We start from the raw sequence: 22,062 nt of genomic DNA, 5'->3' as shown, positions 1-22,062 counted from the left end.
TTGATGATTTTTTCCAAACATGTAAACACTCCTGCCCCATCTGCCATTGGTCTGTCAACACACTTATGCCATATGTTGAGCTACTGTTGCTGTGTTGTGCTAGTCAGGATACTCTAACTCTGTGAAAACATTGTTCTGTTTGTTTGAGTTTGCACTTTACAGAAAGTCAACCTTATTACAGCTGTGTCTGCGTATTGAGCTGGGAAAAGAAAATGTAACAACATCCTATAATTAATGTACATCAGCTTTAAAAAAAGAGTGAGACAGATTTTATACTTCTAGATGGAACACAAGAGCCAAACCACCAGCATATTTTGTCGTGTGGTGTCAGTATGAGCTCTGTCCTGCCTATTTTGGAGGTGTTAATTAAACACTGTTTGCCTCTGGGACATCATTGTCCACTACCCCATTGGCCCCTCTGCCATAAATATATCCAAGGGCCCAAGGTCCCCTAGGCATCTCATCAAACAGAATGCCCTCCAAACACTTATAAATTCTACCCCCTTCACTTCACTTCACCCCCACACCCCACGCACACCATTTCAGATTTATAGAGGCTTCAGGTTTACAGGCAACTTGCCTTCACACTAAATAAATGGCAGTTTTCTGCCAGGAGTAATAACCACTATGCTGATGCACAAGGAGGGAGAAGTGTCTTCGCTCTCTCCATCAGTCTCAAAGCACAGCCTTAATATTACCTGCTTGCTTCCAGTCCCAGGATGAGTGCTTTTACTCACATACAAGTCATTCTAGTTGAGCGTAAGGCCTTGCCATAATACAAAATGGTATGACTTTATGGTCCACTATACATTGCAATAAATGTAGGACATTTATTCTAAATGAGCATTTGCACTTCCAGATGTTAGACAATAAATAGCGGCCTGGTTCGATGCCTAAGGTTTCATTTCTCAAGGACAAAAATTATGTAAAAGTATGGTGAAGGTGTCTGATAATGGCACTGCAGAAGGGCCATGTCTATAAACCACTGTAACTGTAAGAGCAATATGAGATTGCTTCAGATTGGCATTAATGTTGCATCAAAACACAGCTCGCTTTCAAAGAATAAATAGTATTAAAAAGTCATAAGCTTATAGATCGAAGATGCATTATTCTCAACCCCTTTTCCCCCCTCAATTTTTCACTTTGAATATAAAGAAACTGCACTCACAACTGCTTGGTAAATGAGCATGTATTCCAGCCTTGAGTGACTTACTGCTTTTATACGACATAAATATTTAAGACACAAAATTGTATCATCATTATTCCTCATGTAAAAATATATTTCTAGAATATTTCCGCTAGAAGATATAGTGCCTGATCTATGAACTAAGGTTAACAGTTCTCTAGTTCGCTCTATGTGTGCAGCGCAGTGATGTTTTCCTCATAGTAACTACATAAAATGTATTTTACTGACCAGTCAACATCTAGAATCGTAAGTATCCATTTTGCAATATGGTATGGAACATAACACTTTATGATTCCCTCATAGCAAGAAGAATTGATAGACTGGTGTTTATTATAACTGCACACCTCAATATTGTTAATAGCATGCATGCCAAATAAATTGTATACACTGCTAGTACTCTGTCTTTCTGCTTGACCAGTTTCACAATCTAAAGAGATTAAAGACTCTGTTCAATAAAAACGCTCTGCAGTTCAACATGGACACAAGTGCCACCTAGTGACAAGAAATAAAACATGAATCCATTGGGTTTTCAGTTAGATTAATATTTACAAAGTGTTTTTTATAGTACACTACTGGTTTTATATTAAAACATTTAGGTAAGGTTAGTCAGCACCAGTGTGTCTTATCTTGTTGATAAGGGAAAAAGATATGACAGATAAAGTGTAGGACAGGACTGCAGTTAAAAAATAAATAAATTAGCCTAACTCTTAACCAGTTTCAGGCCTTTCAAACTGTCAGCTTAAATGTTAATTTTAGTATTTCATCTGGAAAAGCTCTTTATCACACCTTTTCTATTCATGGTCTAAGTGCCAGGCTGTTCGACCAGGGAGCTGCTTGACATTCACAGAAACATTCAGTCTAGACTGAAAATCTGCATGTAAATGTTGAAAAATGTTTATAGCTGTTTGCGAGTGTGTCCCGTGCAAAGTATTTCAGAGGCTATGGTGTTATAGTATATAGTATATTTGATTTCCAAACACATATTCCAAACTGAATTTAGTTAATGAAGAGAAAAGTGAGAAAAGAAACATTCAGTTAATACAACAGATAAGCCACTCTATATTCCATGCAGGTATTTACATTGTCATTTCAAAATGGCATGTTTATACATTCAGAGATTTACAGCTTAAGAAATAGCATCAGTGAAAAAATATCCATCACTATCACTCTTATAGAACAATTATGATTACCATTGAAATCAAATAGATCATAAAAAGCAAAAAATTAACAGCCAATAACCTTTTTAAGAACGTGCATTTTGTCATTGTTTGTTCAGTGTATACATACATCAACAAAAGACAACAGCTTGTAAAACATATGTGTCTGTGTGTGTTTATACACATGACAATAAGCAGAAGCTGATGGATGAGTTAAAACATTACAAAAGAGTGTAAAGAGTGGCAGACAGCACTAAGTTAGTTATGCATAGTTATGCACTGAGATCACATAATGTGGAAGTACAGATATCCTGTCTTTGCTCTCCCAGTGATTTCCGATCCAAGAGGGGCAGTAGGGCAGAAAAGCCAACGCTTTCATTGGAAAAACAAAGGAATGAAAAAAAGAATGAGGCTTTTAAGGATTTTGCTAAAACTCTCATTGCTTCCTATCATTCTCCTTATAATGCAGCCAGTTCTTGTGTCAGTTGCTCCTTCTCTTTCTGGAGTTTGATGATACTTTGTTTATTCTGTTCCAGTCGATCTTCCAGCCACTGCAGCAGCGGGCCGCTTATGGCCGACATCTGACTGCACAGGTTTTTAGTGAACACTGAGAAGCACACATACATACAAATTACAAAAGCACAACTGTAAAAAAAAAAAAATGGTTCTAAATTCTTCAAATTTATGCAAATAACTAGGTTAGTCCCACACCATACCCAAAAATACTTTTATATAAAGATTTATAACTAATAAATTGACAAATTATCTTGTATTAAAAAATATATTTTACATGAACAGATTGATCTATACCAGTGGTTCCCAAACTTTTGACAGTGGCGTACCCCCCTGAGGCATTTAACATCCTTCTGTGGACCCTTTATCTTCCACTAATGCCGAGGTCACAATTAGCGATTTCAGCCCTGATTTTCACTCACCAACAGGTTTTGCGAAATCGTTGACAAATGCCCAAAATTGGAGGAAAATCGGTGCTCATTCACGCGAGTGACAAACACGCAGTGTGCATTATCAAAGACGCGATCTGAGAGAATCGACAACGCGCCACCTATGCCCATGAGATATATAGCATCCTAAATATCTGTACCTGTCTGGGATTCAAAATTCTGCTGTGTGAAATGTGTTCTGATTGAAAATTACATCAGTGATGACCTACAGCTCTCGGCGACTGGTAAAAAATGCAGCGCGCTCAGTGCTTCAGTGTGAAAAAGATGCTCAGCGCCTAGTTACACTCATGGCGTTTTAAAAACACAACAGTCTAACTGTCAACCTAAAACTTTAACCCCCGGTTTCACAGACAAGGCTTAAGCCTAGTTCCAGACTAAAATGCATGTTTGAGCTGTTTTAACTGAAAGAAACTTTCTCTGACAGATCTTAAAATATGTCAGTGCCATTGTTTTGTCTCAAGATGCACACCAGTAATGTTTTTTTCTAAGGCACATTTATAAAGACTACTTTACTGTCCTAATTGAACTAAGGCCTAATCCTGGCTTAATCTAAGGCCTGTCTGTGAAACCAGGCCTAACAGTATTAATTTGCTGCCGTGAAAGCACTGCTAATTCCTTCATGAAATACAAACTAGATTTTGTAATTGCATTACCTGATCCATTATGTATCTTTGTGATTGGATCCAGATGAGTTAAACTGAAAAAAAGGAAATTGGGAGGAAAAAAATACATATTGCATGAGGTCATAAGCAACCATTTACAATGTAAAATAATCAAAAATATAGCTACAGGGAAATATATCCATGAAATTTATAAATGAATTAAAGTAACCTTAAACAAGCAAATGGATAACTCTGGTAATGGCCTATACCTGTGAATCCTTCTGTACGTATCCTGTTCTTCTTGACAGAGGATTCTGGGCAGTTCCACGGCAGACTCCAGACATACTTTTCCAATGGCTTCATGTGGGACTACATGGATTGGGATCTCAATCCGCTCATACCTTGTCATAAGAGAGGAATGTCATTTCTACATTTATGATCAAAAACACTGCACAAAATACTTTTTCTTTCACACTACAAAAGGCAATAGCACTGACTTGGCTTTACCATGTTTGTGAACCTGTTAAACAATGAATCAAACATTTAGAGTTATATTAAAACAAACAAATAATCAGGTGTGGACTGGTTTTGGTTTACAGAAAATGAAGCTAATAATTTAAAGGCTTATATTTAAATGCCTTAAACTACAGGGTGGGCCATTTATATGGATACACCGTAATAACATGGGAATGGTTGGTGATATTAAAGTCCTGTTTGTGGCACATTAGTATATGTGAGGGGGCAAACTCCTCAAGATGGGTGGTGACCATCGTGGCCATTTAGAAGTCGGCCATCTTGGATACAACTTTTGTTTTTTCAATAGGAAGAGGGCCATGTGACACATCAAACTTATTGGTAATGTCACAATGTCAGAAAAACAATGGTGTGCTTGGTTTCAACATAACTTTATTCGTTCATGAGTTATTTACAAGTTTCTGACCACTTATAAAATGTGTTCAATGTGCTGCCCATTGTGTTGGATTGTCAATGCAACCCTGTTCTCCCACTCTTCACACACTGATAGCAACACCGCAGGAGAAATGCCAGCACAGGCATCCAGTATCCGTAGTTTCAGGTGCTGCACATCTCGTATCTTCACACCATAGACAATTGCCTTCAGATGACCCCAAAGATAAAAGTCTAAGGGGGTCAGATCGGGAGACCTTGGGGGCCATTCAACTGGCCCACGACGACCAATCCACTTTCCAGGAAACTGTTCATCTAGGAATGCTCGGACCTGGAACCCATAATGTGGTGGTGCACCATCTTGCTGGAAAAACTCAGGGAACGTGCCAGCTTCAGTGCATAAAGAGGGAAACACATCATCATGTAGCAATTTCAAATATCCAGTGGCCTTGAGGTTTCCATTGATGAAGAATGGACCCACTATCGTTGTACCCCATATACCACACCAAACCATCACTTTTGTTGTTCCAACAGTCGGAGGGATCCATCCAATGTGGGTTAGTGTCAGACCAATAGCGGTGGTTTTGTTTGTTAACTTCACCATTCACATAAAAGTTTGCCTCATCACTGAACAAAATCTTCTGCGTGAACTGAGGGTCCTGTTCCAATTTTTGTTTTGCCCATTCTGCAAATTCTGTGCGCCGATCTGGGTCATCCTCATTGAGATGCTGCAGTAGCTGGAGTTTGTAAGGGTGCCATTTGTGAGTAGCTAATATCCGCCGAAGGGATGTTCGACTAATGCCACTCTCCAGTGACATGCGGCGAGTGCTACGGTCAGAAACTTGTAAATAACTCATGAACGAATAAAGTTACGTTGAAACCAAGCACACCATTGTTTTTCTTGTAACATTACCAATAAGTTTGATGTGTCACATGGCCCTCTTCCTATTGAAAAAACAAAAGTTGTATCCAAGATGGCCGACTTCTAAATGGCCACCATGGTCACCACCCATCTTGAGGAGTTTGCCCCCTCACATATACTAATGTGCCACAAACAGGACTTTAAAGGTGCTCTAGGTAACTTTTTAACCTTAACTGAACAGCTTCGGAGTCAGTGGAACGGTTATATTACTTATTTCGGGTTGAATGGTGGTGGTTTCGCACCCCTCTGGTGCCCGAGAGCGGAAAAAACTCACTTGCAACTTTGGGACGCGGGTCGGTGTCAGGAAGTATCGCGTGATATCAGGTCTCGCGATGTAACGAATTGCTTGACGGCACTGCACACGTACACGCCCCTATTCAAGCACCGGCGGGCTAGCTATAAGCAAAGGGCAACGATAGATTGAGTTATGGCTGAGGCTGAGCCTGTAAAAAAGAAGCAGAAAGCTAGGAAATCTTTGTCGGAGGACCAACGAAAGAGGAAACGGGAGACTGACCGAGCAAGAAGTCAGACTCGAGTAAATATATCGGACCGGCTTTTTCAGAATGGTGAGAACTGAGAGAAACAGAAGCCTGCAAAACGGATGCTGATCCTGCTGTTGCACTTGTAAGTTAAGTATCTTTGGAATAAACTGTGTTTAATATTTAAATTTCAAGTAATTGCGACCTCAGGATGTTTGCTATTGTCTGTAAAGGTTTTTATTATGATCGCTGTCTGTTAGGGGCTTACTAGTACGCTAGATACTATAACTTTGATGTTAGCATTGTCATAGCAAACACGTTTGATTTCTGTAGTTGTTTGGCCGTTCCTCTGTCGGTTTTATTTGTGTAACTTATACTTTTATTTTATGTCACTAAGTCAACGCGTCTGATAGTAGGCAATATCAGACGCGCAAAATGTTGCACATATCATGATCGAGCTAGAAAAAACGTTCTGATGTTTTCTTAGACAAGCAAAGGTAAACCATCATTCTACCAGATGAACTTATAGACCTTGCTAATATAACTTTAGACAAATATTAGCCTCCGATATATTTTTTTTTTTTATGCTCATGCCCATTCTCCCAAAAACAAACAAACAAACAAACACGAAAGCAGTAGTTCGCCTCGTTCATATCGTTCGTTCCCGGTAAAAATACTAGTATGCATGACAACACAATAAATAAAAAAATCGCCATCAGTTGGAAAGAAAGTATTGCTTTACTTGCCTCGGTAGACATAACTGGTTTTGAAATAGCCGTTCCTCTGCTCAGCTAGGTTGACAGCTGATCAGCTGGGTTGCTCGTGGCAAGGGGGGAGGGACAACAGTTTGTTTTTACGACAGAGTGTTTGAAAGCATTATACTACCAGACACTAGGGGGAGCTCGTAGAGAAAAAACACTCAGACTTGCATAGTGTCCCTTTAATATCACCAACCATTCCCATGTTATTACAGTGTATCCATATAAATGGCCCACCCTGTAGTTTAAAATATGCATGATGCATAGATCGAAGTTGCAAAATAAAACTGTAAAACATTATTATTATTAATTCATTAATGTGTTTTTTAAAATAAAAAGCAGTTTATTTACTCTGAGCCTTTCTGGGCCTGTACTGACTGGAAACAGGTATACAGAACTCTACCGGTCTGCAAGAGAAATAGAAAGAGCTGACAAGGTTAAAAAAAAAGAATCTGAATTTTATTATTTCCTGTCAAGATGGTTTGCTTGACATACCTTTGTGTTTTTATCTTCTATAAAGCATGAGAAGATGAGTCCAACAAATCCCTGATCCATCATCTGATACATTGCTTGAGTCCTAACATCTGTATAATGCAAAGATCAAGTCAAATTAAAAGAAATAAAGGGAATATAATAATGCATAATACATGCATTAATAAAAATAAAAATAAAAACATTATAAATTAAAAACCACATAAAATAAAAAAATACATATAAAAGATGATACTAACCAACATGTGATGGCCACACAGTGATGTGTGGATGAGAATGGTACCAACCCACAACCCTCATGGGACGTCCTGTCATCTCAGCCAACCTGTGCTTCATTTTAAGAAAATATGCTAAAAGAGTATCTGGTCAGGAGGATTACACTAAAATAAATATCCCTTAAAATATTAAAATATCTCTTAAAGGGATAGTTCACCCAAAAATGAAAATTCTGTCATAATTTACTGACCCTGAAATTGTTCCAAACCTGTATGATTTTTTTCTTCTGCTGAACACAAAAGAAGATATTTTGAAGAATGTTGGGAAATCAAACAGTTAATGGGACCCATTGACTTCCATAGTATGAAAAAAAATACTATGGAAGTCACTGGGGTATATCAACTGTTTGGTTACCAACATTCTTCAAAATATCTTTTTTATATATTATATTGTATATGTTTAATATATATATTTTGTGTTCAGCAAAATAAAGAAATTCAATATAACAATATTCATATATTTCCAGCATATCAATTTGAGTGAAAAGTCAAGTCAGTCAAGTCAAGTCAAGTCACGTCAAGTCAAGTCATGAATTTGAATTTCAGAAGATCTTGTAATGAATTTGGTATGTCCTCCTTTCGCCTCAGCAGCAGCACACCAGTTTATACAAAACGTACTCGGTTACCTAACGTAACCTCGGTTCTCTCTAGAAGAGGGAACGAGTTAAGTTGCTTACGCTACGGGTAAAGTCATCTTTTCTCGAGATATGAAGCCAAAAAATGATCCTTAATTTTTGTATTTATTGTCAACGCAGTGCAGCAGCCAGCAGACCATAGCAGGATATCTAGCGTGCTCATTGGCTGCCCTGCGGCAAATGCAGAAGCTTACCACAGCCTACCACGCTTCGCACCCTCAACACGCCACAGCCCCCCAGAATAGGGGTGGCTTAGCGTATATAAGGAAGGGCTCAGTAGGCTGTTCTCTGGTTTTCATCGACTGAAGCGAATAAGCTCGCGGCGCGAGCACGGCAGGTTACGCAATACTCGTTCCCTCTTCTAGAGAGAACCGAGGTAACGTTAGGTAACCGAGTGCGTTCTCTTACGAGAGGTTCTCTCGTACTGCGTAAGTTGCTTACGCTACGGGAACCCCTTTTCAACGCCGTGTGCACCGAGCATCCACTACATGAGTCCCAGGGGAAGCCCGGGGAACACAAAAACATGTGGGAAACAGGCGGCCAGCAACACGGGCCAGCACATGTACATAAGCACATAATAGGGAATACAGAGCGGCTCTGCCGGTCCATGTATAGAGAATATCACCCTTATAGTGCAGCTCAACCAGGAGAGCTAAAGTCACATGAGAGTAGCCTGCACACGAACAAACTGGGCAGAACATACACACCACTTAGACTGATAAAAGCTTCTGCCTGAAGGCGGCAGAGCACGTGATGTAAACTCTCAGCGCCCTGACAGGGCAGAGGAGGTTATCATCGCCCTCGCTATCGGATGCTGGCAGAGCCGATAGGGAGATGATCTGCGCTTTCAAGGGAGTGCCAATCGCATTGGGGACATAACCATGTCTCGGTTTGAGGATGACTTTAGAGTCATTTGGTCCAAACTCGAGACACGTGGGGCTAGCAGATGTGTAGATCCCCCACACGTTTGACTGATGACAGAGCTATCAGAAAAACGGTTTTGAGCGAGAGGTACTTTAGATCCACGGATTCTAATGGTTCAAAGGGATAAGCTTTCAGGGCCTCTAGGACCAAAGAAAGATCCTAAATAGGAACCGATGGGGGCCGCGGGGGATTCATCCTCCTGGCTCCTCTAAGGAAGCGGATAATGAGCTCGTTCCTTCCTATTGCACGGCTGCGCGTCGACTCCGCAAACGCTGCAATAGCCACAACATACACTTTGAGTGTGGAGGGGGACCTGCACTCGTCCAACAGCTCTTGAAGGAAGCAAAGCACCCACGAAACCCCACACGTGCGTGGGTCTAGGCTCTTTTCAGCACACCATTTGGAGAACACTGACCATTTAGACGCGTAAAGCCTTCTCGTAGAAGGAGCTCTAGACTGCGTGATCGTGTTCACAACCCCTTATGGCAAGGCAACGGATATCCGTTGATTATCCACGCATGCAGAGACCAGCGCTCTGGATGGGGATGCCAAATTGATCCGCCGGCGAGAAGATCTCTCCTCACCGGGATCGGCCATGGGGCTACGTGCGACAGCCTCACCAGCTCTGGGAACCAGGTTTGGTTCTCCCATCGCAGGGCTATGAGGAGCACTGAGTGGCGCGCTTCCCTGATCCTCTTGATTACCTGTGGTAACAGCGAGATCGGAGGGAAAGCGTACAGCGGGCAGCTGGGCCAGGTTTGGGCCAGCGCGTCCTTGCTCTTTGAGAGGAACCTTAGGCAATGGGCGTTGTCTTCTGACGCAAAAAGTTCGACTTCCGCTTTGCCAAAAAGACGCCATAGCAACTGGACCGTCTGAGGGTGCAGGGACCAGTCTCCCGGGGGAACGTTGTCCCTGGACAGTCTGTCTGGGCCGACATTCATGTGGCCCGGCACATGCGCGGCTCTCAGCGAGCGCAATGAGTGGTGAGCCCACACGAGTAGGCGTTCTGTCAAATCGCAGAGATTCCTGGATCTGACACCACCCTGGCAGTTCATGTAGGACACCACAGACATGTTGTCCGTGCGGACTAGAACGTGGTGGCCCCGTATGTGTGGGAGGAAGCGCTTCAGCGCGTTCTCGACCGCTATCATCTCCAGACAGTTTATATGAAGGCGTTTCTCCTGGTCTGACCACAGGCCAAAGACCGGTCTGCCCTCGAAAAGAGCGCCCCAACCTAAGTTGGAGGCGTCCGTCGAGATAACCTTTCGGTACGAGATAGCTCCCATTGTCACTCCCCACTGGTACCAGTCAGCCGCTGACCAGGGTTTCAGTGCTGAAACGCAGCTCTGAGTCAATCTGATTCGCATGCCGCCAGACACCCAGGCTCGGTGAGGCACTCGAGCGTTCAGCCAGTGTTGCAGCGGGCGCATACGCAGTAGACCCAGTTGAAGCACTGCTGCAGCTGATGCCATACAACAGCCCAGCATCCTCTGAAATGTTTTTAGAGGAGCGATGCTGCCCTTCTGGAGAGACGCGGCCAGGCGTTGAACACGGCGCACGCGGTGTGTCGACAAACGGGCCATCATAGCCACAGAGTCCAGCTCTATTCCAAAGAGACTGACTGACTGGGCAGTAATGAGCTCTTGGTCCAGTTGACCGTGAGACCCAGGCTTTTCAGGTGGCTGAGAAGCACTGTTCTGTGAGATATAAGTTCTATCTCTGACTGTGGTAGAATCAGCCAATCATCCAAATAGTTCAGAATCCGCATGCCCTGATTTCTCAGGGGAGCGAGAGCCGTGTCCATGCACTTCGTGAATGTATGGGGTGCTAAAGACAGGCCGAACAGCAGGACGGTGTATTGATATACCTGACTGTCGAAGGTGAATCTCAAGAATGGCCTGTGACGGGGTATTATCTGAATCTGAAAGTAAGCGTCATTCAGATCGAGGGAAAGAAACCAGTCCCTCGGGCGAATTTGCGCGAGGATCTGTCTGGTTATGAGCATTTTGAATGGTCTTCTCATAAGAGCTTTGTTCAAATATCTCAGATCTAAGATAGGTCTGAGAGCTCCGTCCTTCTTGGGCACGAGGAAGTAACGGCTGTAAAAGCCTGACTCGCTCAGAGAAGGAGGTACTGGTTCTATGGCCCCTTTGCACAGCAGTTTCGCTATTTCTGCACGAAGTAGGTGTGCTACTTCCACATTCACTCTCGTCTCGATCCGTGCTCGAAAGCGCGGGGGACGGCGAGCGAACTGCAATGAATAGCCCTGTTTTACTGTGTTCAGCACCCATTCTGACACGCCTGGAATAGCTTCCCATGCTTCTGCATGCACAGCTAGGGGCAGAATGGCCTCCGGGTTTCGATCGCCGCACTTCGTGGGCTCGAGAACCTGACTCAGAGGTGTGGGCGCGGAGCGCACGCTCTCGGTGCTTGAATACGGCGGCTCGCGGACAGCTTACTCTTTTTGAGATTTCTCTGGGTCGCCGTGACAACGGCGGTTGCGTGCAGGCGAGCGGGTTGTATCACCGGCTCGTTGGCTGCATAATACACTTCTGCAGTAGCCTTTACTAAGGGGACTGACAAAGCGGAACATTTTGACGGTGGTCCGGCCCCGGCGGGACTTAACCGTCTCTTCCTCCTTATAGCTGCTAGGAGGATTCGCGTGCTCAGGCTTCAGCGTGATCTTAGGCCGGGTCCCCGCGGGGAGGCAGCCTGTGACGGCTGGATGAGCGCGATCTAGGGCGGCCGCCCTGTCGTCGCTGCGAAGGAGGAGGCTGAGCTGGACGCTGGGTAGAGCTTCGCGCAGGCTGGTCTTGAGAGCAGCCTGCAGCTGAGCTCGAGCGTCGAGGCAGGAAGAGGTGCATGGCCTGCGTGGACAGAACTTACGTTTATACCATAGCCGGTGTGTGTCGGCTTTATGTGTTTTGTTCCCTGGGATAACTTGTGTAGCAGAGCGGGCAGTGAGTAGGCGTGGGCACTGTATCGTGGGCACATTTCCTACATCTAACACCCGAGCGGCGCATGCCAGCTCTATGAGAGTGGGCTCTGCGAGAGTGAGTGACACAGGGGGAATCGTGCTTGTGTGTAGGGGTGAGCACTGTACAGTGGGCACATTTCCTACACTTAAGCCTGAACGGCATGAGCCGGTTTGACTGACATAGACCCCCGGGGGGGGGGTGACACACAGAGAGGGTAGTGTTTACGTGTAGGGGTGGGCACTGGGTAGTGGACACATTTCCTACATCTGAGCCGGAATACGACCAGACATAATGCTCTTCTTGAGATTTATGTGGGCAGTCGTGAGAACAGCGTTTGTGTGCAGGCGACCGAGTTGAGAAACCGGCTCGTTGGCTGCTGAATACACTCTTCGAATCGCCTCTGCTGAGGGGACTGAGAGAGCGAGTCGGGCAGGTTCGCTTTCTGTATGTAAGAAAGCTGGCCGCGAGCTCAGAGCTGGCCGCAAACTCATGATGCACGCGGGGATTCCACCGGCATGCATTCACGAACAGCTGACCGCGAGCTCACGATGCACACAGGGATTCCCCCGGCGTGCATTCACGAACAGGATCACATTCCAGTGGTCTCTGCGGGCGGCGCTTTTCGGCGCGACCCGAACGAGAGAGGCGGAAGCAGGGTCCGTGATGGAAAAGGCTTACTGTACGTAAGAAAGCTGGCCGCAAGCTCGCGACGCATGCAGGGGTTCCACCGGCATGCATTCACGAACAGCTGGCCGCGAGCTCATGATGCACGCGGGGATTCCCCCGGCTTGCATTCATGAACAGGATCGCATTCCGGTGGTCTCTGCGGGCGGCGCTTTTCGGCGCGACCCGAACGAGAGAGGCGGAAGCGGGGTCCGTGATGGAAAAGGCTTTCTGTACGTAAGAAAGCTGGCCGCAAGCTCGCGACGCACGCGGGGGTTCCACCGGCGTGCATTCACAAACAGCTGGCCGCGAGCTCATGATGCAATGGGGGATTCCCCCGGCTTGCATTCATGAACAGGATCGCATTCCGGTGGTCTCTGCAGGCGGCGCGACCCGAACGAGAGAGGCGGAAGCGGGGTCCGTGATGGAAAAAGGCTAGTCGAGCCCGCAGGGTCGACATTGAGCCACAGGAAATGCGAGGCATTTTACAAAAACGCCTCGCGCTCTTTTAGAAGAAGAGAGAGAGTGTGTGTCGCAGCGGCGAACATACACTGGCAGAAAAAGGATATTGACGCCAGATAGCGTAGCAGGCACGGATGGCTGAAGGCGGCAAGAAAGGCGGCTGTCCTCTGCTTGCTGGTCGCTTGTTTCGATGGCGGCGGCTTCTCAAGATCCAGCGATGCGTAGAGCTCGCTGAAGAGATGAAAATCAGAGAACAGCCTACTGAGACCTTCCTTATATACGCTAAGCCACCCCCATTCTGGCGGGCTGTGGCGTGTTGAGGGCGCGAAGCAACTTAAGCAACTTACGCAATACGAGAGGAACCTCTCGTAAGAGAACCAAATGATCTGTGTTATTCAGGATGATCTGAGAATGATCCATAAATGTCACAAATTTGCTTGATTGTTGACCAAGAAATAGTGCAGAATATTTCTTGCTCATTTCACATCATATTGGTTCTTCGTTTTAAATTGTTTTAAAATCCTAAAACTTTGCTTATTACAAAGCAAAATTACCTTTGAGTTTCAACATGTCTCAGACATTTTAGACCCACAGTATGAAAATATATAACTATTGAATGTTAACTAATAACTGGTTTAACTATCATATATTATAGTAATGTTTGTCGGCAACTCATTAACGAAAGCTATAGAGTGGTGCAGGGATGACGTCTGAACCTGGAAGACTAATTTGCCACTGGTTCCCTCTAAATTTTCCTATAGGGTTTTATAATGGGGTTTTCAATTAATGTGTAAAATAAAGCTTGTGGTAAACATAACTTGACGATACTTTGACGTTTTGTTCTATAACCTAAACTTCACACTCTCACACCCCAAAAATTGTGTTTTCAGTATGGTTGTGTTATTTACATTGTAGAACAAAACATCAAAGTATCGACAAGTTATGTTTACCACAAGCTTTATTTTACTCATAAACTGAAAACCCCCATTAAAGAGAATGGGAACGTGACGTCAGCAACGCAATGAACCCCATAAATAATGTATGAAAGCACGTCTGGTTGTCTTGGCCGCACAACTGAGCATTCAAAGGTACTTTCAAATATTAGCCCATTATTCTAAGTTGGTGCAAGCAGTTCTTAAAAAGTATTAATGTAAATACACTCTTTTTTTCTCTCTGGTGATTTGTGTTATCATTGTACGCCCGAGTACATCCAAAAACATGGCAGCAACTACCTAGAATGCAAAGTGCAATGAGGTAGTTAACCCTATAGGAAAATATTGAAGGAACCAGTAGGGCTGGGCGATAAAACGATAACGATATGTATCGCGATAGACACGTGATCGATATCAATAAAAAAATTGTTCGATAAAACGTTCGATATTTTTTTTTCTTCGTCGGAAGCAAACAGAGGACGCGAAGCAAGTTTGGTTGCATTAACAAAGGCACTCACACTTTTGGTAACCTAGCAACATAGGGAGTGACACGCTAACAGCCAATCATGTAACAGTGTCATGTTTGGTTGCGCCATATCGTTGTCTCGTGCTCTGTCTCTTCAGTAACCGGCGATTGATAAGCAGAAAATGAGTGCCGCAGCGAGTGAGGAAATTGTAAATAAAAGAGGAAAAGTCAGCTCGCCAGTATGGCAGTTTTTTGGATATTATAAGTCTGACCGTAGTCAGACCAATGTCGTCTGCAGGTTATGCAAGACCGTCGTACCTGCCAAGACTGGTAATACCACAAACTTGTTTTACCACCTTAGCCGCGCTCATCCTTTGGAGCACAGCCGTATTCAACCAACAACATCTGCAGCTGCAACACCGCACAAGCAGCAGACCACCATGGAGAGGTACTCTGCATCAGTGCCTTATGACAAAGAATCTAAACGGTACAAAGATATAACGGAGGCAGTGGCATATCATATAGCCAAAGACATGCTTCCGCTTAGCACTGTCGAGAAGCCAGGTTATAAAAAGCTCATACACGTGCTTGACCCACGCTATGTTCTTCCTGGCCGAAAGTACTTTTCTAAGACTGCCATTCCTAAGCTATATGTAATGTGCAAAGAATCTGTGCAGCAAGAAATATTGTCAGCCAAGTACTTTGCAACAACCTCTGACCTGTGGTCAAGCCGTACTTCTGAGCCATACATTAGCTTGACCATTCACTTCATCGACAATGAATGGGGTTTGAAAACCAGATGTCTTGAGACTGCATATTTCCCCGAAGATCACACAGGAGAAGTGATAGCAGAAGGCTTGAAGGAGGCACTGTTGTCCTGGAGTCTGATTGAAGACAAAATGGTGTGCATCACCACAGACAGCGGGGCAAATGTAGTGAAGGCGACTTCACTGAACAACTGGACACGGCTGCAGTGTTTTGGCCATCGTTTGCACTCTGCTATTGGTGAGTAGCTTTGTCATTTTAATGCTCGTCATCAATGTTGGTTCCTTGGGTAATTTTATTAGCTAATAATTGAGATTATATATTATAATTATATTATTATGATTTATGGAAACAGCTTTACACACTGACATGACAGTGTGTGTGTGTGTTTCTGTTTGTGTGCGTGTGTTTCTGTGTGTGTGTGTGTGTGTGTGTGTGTGTGTGTGTGTGTGTGTGTGTGTGTGTGTGTGTTTGTGTGTGTGTGTTTCTGTGTTTCTCTGTGTGTGTGTGTGTGTGTGTGTGTGTTTCTGTGTTTTTCTCTGTGTGTGTGTGTGTGTGTGTGTGTGTGTGTGTTTCTGTGTTTTTCTCTGTGTGTGTGTGTGTGTGTGTGTGTTTCTGTGTTTCTGTGTGTGTGTGTGTGTGTGTGTGTGTGTGTGTGTGTGTGTGTGTGTGTTTCTGTGTTTCTCTCTGTGTGTGTGTGTGTTTCTGTGTTTCTCTCTGTGTGTGTGTGTGTGTGTGTGTGTGTGTGTGTGTGTGTGTGTGTGTGTGTGTGTGATCTATTATCAGTTATTTACACTGGCATTGTTTTTCTGCAGGTGCTGCAGGAAAAGATAAAAGAGTGGAGAGGGCTGTAGGTGTGTGCAAGAAAGTGGTATCTGCCTTTTCTTACTCGTGGAAGAAAAAGAGTGCGCTCTCTAAAGCACAGGAACGTCTCCATCTTCCCACACACCAGCTGGTCACAGAGTCACTAACCAGGTGGGGCTCAAGACAAAAGATGGTGGCAAGGGTCCTAGAGCAACAAAAGGCCATCACTGAAGTTCTGTCTTCTGACAAAAACAACAGGCACCTGATCCCAACGTGGCAGGATATTGACGTCCTTGAGTCAATGCATGCGGCCTTAACTCCTCTCCTGGAGTTCACAGACTCCCTTTCTGGGGAGTCATATGTGACGGTCTCGTACGTGAAGCCTGTGCTCCACCTTTTCCGCTCCAGTTTGCTGAAAGTTAATGAGGGGGACACTCAGCTCACAAAAGAGCTGAAGACAAAGATAATGACTTATCTCGACGAGAAATATGCTGACCCTGACACAGATGATCTTCTTGACATGGCTACCTTCGTGGACCCTAGATTTAAACGCCAATACATCAGACCAGAGAAGGTAGGGGCCATTCAAATGAGAGCTGTGTCTGAGATCATGGATGAAGACCAGGGCCAATCACAGGCAGGGCCTTCTGAAGGAGCAGCAGACCAAGGTGCAGAAGGAGGAGCTGCAAGTGGACCACCTCTGCCACTGGGTGTGAAGAAGCAACGCAAGTCATTGGGGAGCTTTTTCAAAAAACAGTGCCAAGAAGATGATGCTTTGCCTCTCACTGAAAAACAAAAAGTGGAGAGCGAGCTGGAAAGGTACCTGATGTGCCCTGATGCAGACAGTGAGTCTAACCCTCTGGACTGGTGGAGGCTACATGAACACAACTTCCCCAGATTGTCTCAGCTGGCGAAAAAGTACTTGTGCATTCCAGCCACCAGCACCCCCTCAGAAAGAATTTTTAGTACTGGGGGTAATATTGTTACATGCACCAGGGCAGCTTTAGACCCAGAGAAGGTCAACCAGCTGGTGTTCCTAGCACAAAACCTGGACTGAAAATATACTTGAATAGTTCAACTTCAAGTATGATGATTAGAGTAAGAATAGCTTGAAGAGTTACTTTTTCATATTTCTGCAGGTTTTATATTTCAAACAATGTTACTGTACTGTAGGTTTGTTTTTATGTTACAGATGTACCTCAGTCTACCTCAGTTTTATTTGTTTACAAAACACTGCACATATTTTAAAACACTTTATTCACCAGAAGGTGAACAGCTAGTGAACCTCCTAGCACTAAACTTGCACTAAATTCTCAGGTTTCTCTGTTTATATTTAACACTTTGCACTATTTTATTACACTTTATTAAGCATTTCTTACATTTTCTTTCATTTTGCACCTTAAATGTTAAGATAATTGTTAAGTGTTCATTGTGACTTTAGACTTATGTTTACATTTTAATTATTTGAGTTTTACATGGTTGTGTTGACATTTTATTGTCTTAAGAACTGAGGGGATTATGATCAGAGGAAGGTTAAGTTTAAAATAAAAATGTTTAAATGTAACATTTTTCTCCTGGTCCTTATTTTAAATGGGTAATAAAAAATATCAATAATTATCGATATCGACCGATATGAAACACTGATATCGTGATACAGTTTTCAGCCATATCGCCCAGCCCTAGGAACCAGTGGCGAATTATTCTTCCGTGTTTTGACGTCATGCCTGCACCACTCTATTACAACTGTTCAGGCCGATTCACACCAGGAACGATAACTATAAAGATAACTACATTAGTGTCTACACCAGCAGACAGGTAGTTCTGTCATCTGCCGCTTTAAATGCTCAAGCTCTTTACAGTTTGGTGGATTCCGATTGGCTGTCATTGTTTTTATCATTCATCAGCTCGAAAGAATCATTCTGAAAGTGATTCCAACTATATAGTTTCTCTGTGCCGTTATCTTTATAGTTGTGGTGGTAATGATTTTTAGAACTATATCTTCATCATTTATAGTTATAGTTATTGTCATTTGTGTGAACGGGCCTTTACCCAGTACAGTATACAGATACCTCCTTAAAATATATATGTATATGTATGTATGTATGTATGTATGCATGTATATATATATACACATATTATATATATATATATATATATATATATATATATATATATATATATATATTCATGGCAGGGTTTAATGTATGCCACGGCCACGGTATTGAATGTATTTACATTGTTCTCCAGACTGAGAAATACCATGGTACTTGCCAAAACAACACGTTGCCACCATAGCACGTCCTTAAAGAATATAGTGCAAACTTTTTTGTTAGTGCAATGTTTGTATTGAAGAATGGGGCAAAAAAAAAATAGCCCTATATAACCACCCAAAAAATCCCCTTACACAGATCAAATGAATATATTTGAAATATATATCGTTTGTGAAAGGATATCTCCGCTTCAGTGGATGCTGCTGAAAGCTGCTCTGGGGAAATCTCCACTCTGTCTTTCCTCTTGTCTGATCGACGCAGAATGATGACAGAATGAATGTGCACAATGCGGTTTGTGTCCACCTGATGGAGATAAGTCGTTTACACAGTTAGCCTACAAAGCTTCATAAACACACCAGTTGCAGTTTGCCATATTTATACAAAACAACACATGATAAACGCCAGATAATCAAACCTCGCCAATGCAGAGCCCCATTACTTCCTCCTTCTCCGTACTCAGAGCATGATTCATACATACTAGAAATGCGTCTGACTCTAAATGTACCGCGTTTACTGCCATGATAAGTATTACAATCTAATAGTTAATCTTTTGGTCTGATTTATTTTTTTGTTTATCACTGTCCAACACTTCCACATCAGTAAAGCGCATGCGCTATATTCAACTCCTCCTCCTCCTTCTTCTTCTTCTTGGTTTTTAATGGCGGCTGGCTACCTGCGTAATAGGTGCATTTACCGCCATCTTCTGCTCCGGATTGTGGAACACAGTTCTAGATGTATCAGCCTTGTCTCCCTAATAAAACTCCCTAATAAAATCAAAGAAAGCTTTACTATTTATTTTACTTGACCATTTTTTTTAAAACCTTAACATTTAATTATTGAATTCCATTTTTCTTAATTTCTTCTATCATATCGTTCCTTTATTGTTCATATTTGATACAGTCAAGAATCGCATGAGGTATTGTTTCTTTAACATGACATTATTCACATAACTCATTTGGATGTTTCCCTATCATTCAACTCCTTCCGACAGCAAACTGGATTGAAAATCACAAGGTCAGTTTATTTACGGTGAGGAAATGTTAGATTCACTTATTATTTTTGTTGTGTTTGACAAGCTGATTTTTCCATATCAGCAATTCAGTTTTTACCAGTTACAATGATAATTCTTGAAATCAGTAATGGAATTTCTACTAGTAACAATGGTCATTCTTGATATCAGAAATTTTCACAAGTAAAAACACAAATAGCCTAATCTCTCACAAAATTCTTGATAACAAAAACTGAATTTCGACTATTAGAAAAAGTGTCATTCTTTATATCTGTAATTGTAACTAGTTAAATATCACAATAATAAGCTATTCAAATACAGTTACAGATATAATAATTTCTTAAACTGAAATTATTTGACATATCAGTAAATCACTCTTACTTTTAAAGATAAAACATAATTGTTCATATCAATAATTAGGCCTATGATGTTGATTTGCCAAACATTTAATTTGGAATAATAACAATTATCAATCTTCTATGACAACTGGGTAAACAAAATACATTTTTTATTGTTATCACAATTGATAAATGATGAAGGCTATGTATTTACATATACGATAGCATTGTATTCATCTTAATACCACCAAGATTTTTGAGACTATGCAAGGCAACAAAGCAGTCAACGGTTAAAAATATAACCCCAAACTTTTTGTAAAACAAAAGAATTTTTTTATCAAAGATTTGTTCATTCTCTTTAAACTTTATTAGGGCCCAAGCCCTGAAAGGGCGAAGGCCCTATTGTTTCTGGTAGGATTATTTTTCTTTTTCTTTTTAGGGCCCAAGCCCTGAAAGGGCGAAGGCCCTATTGTTTTCGGTAGGATTATTATTAGGGCCCAAGCCCTGAAAGGGCGAAGGCCCTATTGTTTTCGTAAGGATTATTAGGGCCCAAGCCCTGAAAGGGCGAAGGCCCTATTGTTTCCGTAAGGATTATTAGGGCCCAAGCCCTGAAAGGGCGGAGGCCCTATTGTTTTCGTAAGGATTATTATTTTTTTATTTTTTTATTTTTTTTTTTCTTCATTATTTTTTTTTTTTTTTGCCTTTTTGCCACTTTTGGGGCCCTTAACATGCTCAAAAACTCTTGAAATTTTGCACACACGTCAGAACCTGCGGCCATCAGGGCCGGGCTGAAGCTGGTACCGGGGCGTGGCAGGGGGGCTCGACAGCGCCCCCTGGAATGGGGTCCGAAAACTTGGTCCATAAATCAAACACGCTTGCATGTAATGATATGAAACTCAGTACACATATAGATCTCATCGGGCCGAACAACTTTCGTGCTCTAAGTTTTACAAAAGCCCAACAGGAAGTCGGTTATTATACGTTGTTTGGAAAACGCATACAATGGAATGTGAAATACTCCTCCTAGGGATTTCATCCGATCGCCACCAAACTCGGTGAGAATAAAGTCAAGACATTGAGGATGAATTCTTGCGAACGGATTTTTGATATCTCGAACGGTTTGGCCGTGGCGAGGAAACGAATTTATGGCGAATAATGGGACACAGGAAGTGTGTTATAACTTCTGCATACATTAACTGATCTTGATGAAACTTTCGCAGTGTGTTTGTTGTAAGAGGCCGATCACATGGATGTGACTATTGTGAGTCAAAGTTATAGCGCCACCAACTGGCAGCAGGAAGTGTGTCACTTTCAAAATGCTTTGAAGTCACCCTCTTAATTTTACCCGATTTGCTTCAAACTTCATGTGTATAATGTAAACACACGGCAGATGTAGACCTGTGAAAGGATTATTGATATCTTAGATACTGTTGCCGTGGCAACGCATCAAATTTTAATATTCTTTTCGGATGCGTTTGAGACTCTTAACATGCTTGAAATTGGATGAAACTCGACAGACACATAACACTTATTAGCCAGTAGACATGTGAAAAGTTTCAGAAACGGGCGTGGCTTGGGGCTCAACAGCGCCCTCTTGAACAGGGTCTGAAAACTTGGTCCATATATCAAACACGCTTGCATGAATTAATATGAAACTCGGTAATAATAATAATAATAACCTTTATTTTCTATAGCGCCTTTAAATGTTCATCTCAAAGCGCTGTACAGAAACAATTAAAACAACAAAAATACAGCACACAAAGAGACATAATACACTGTAAAATAAACATAAAAGACAATAAATCAATTAAAAGCAAACCTAAAAAAATTAGTTTTAAGCTGTGATTTGAAAATACCAAAAGATTTAGCTTGCCTAATCTCAATCGGTAGAGAATTCCAAAGTTTTGGAGCTAATGAAGAAAAAGCCCTGTCTCCCATTGATTTTAAACGAGTTGAGGGAACAGTTAAAAGACCAGATTCCGAAGAACGAAGATCACGTTTTGGAGTATATGGAGTTAAAAGCTCGGTCAAGTATTGAGGTGCTAAACCATGCAGTGCCTTGTAAGTAAGCATCAGA

The 22,062-nt window shown here is 42.6% G+C and overlaps 1 protein-coding gene across 2 annotated transcripts; it reads right to left on the bottom strand.

The window, feature by feature from the left end:
• Positions 1-1,355: 1,355 nt before the first annotated feature.
• brcc3 (BRCA1/BRCA2-containing complex, subunit 3) lies at positions 1,356-19,302 on the bottom strand. Of its 2 annotated transcripts, XR_013818788.1 has the most exons (9): positions 19,054-19,302; positions 18,822-18,941; positions 7,704-7,791; positions 7,468-7,556; positions 7,324-7,379; positions 4,177-4,308; positions 3,959-4,002; positions 2,416-2,950; positions 1,617-2,346 (listed from the first exon to the last, which is right to left on the bottom strand). XR_013818788.1 is itself a non-coding variant. In XM_079847049.1 (8 exons), exons 1-8 carry the CDS (start codon positions 19,156-19,158, stop codon positions 2,802-2,804), a joined length of 783 nt encoding a protein of 260 aa, XP_079703175.1. In that variant the 5' UTR covers positions 19,159-19,302; the 3' UTR covers positions 1,356-2,801. The 2 variants fall into 2 exon arrangements, 1 of the variants encoding a protein (XP_079703175.1); XM_079847049.1 differs by having other exon boundaries at positions 1,356-2,950.
• Between the last annotated feature and the right edge of the window lie 2,760 nt (positions 19,303-22,062).

The sequence above is a fragment of the Squalius cephalus genome (genome assembly GCF_949319135.1).
Source record: "Squalius cephalus genome assembly, chromosome: 17".
Taxonomy (NCBI): Eukaryota; Metazoa; Chordata; class Actinopteri; order Cypriniformes; family Leuciscidae; genus Squalius; species Squalius cephalus.
Note: the sequence above shows the minus strand (reverse complement) of the source record. Positions and strands in the feature narration are given on the sequence as shown.

Bases quoted from the DNA above. Each gene is read 5' to 3' on its own strand.
- brcc3 (XM_079847049.1), bottom strand. From the start codon at position 19,158: ATGGCAGTAAACGCGGTACATTTAGAGTCAGACGCATTTCTAGTATGT. The intron at 7,557-7,703 runs GTTAGTATCATC...TGCATTATACAG, and splicing joins TGTGTGGCCATCACATGTTG to ATGTTAGGACTCAAGCAATG. The intron at 4,309-7,323 runs GTAAATAAACTG...TCTTATGACAAG, and splicing joins CAGGCCCAGAAAGGCTCAGA to GTATGAGCGGATTGAGATCC.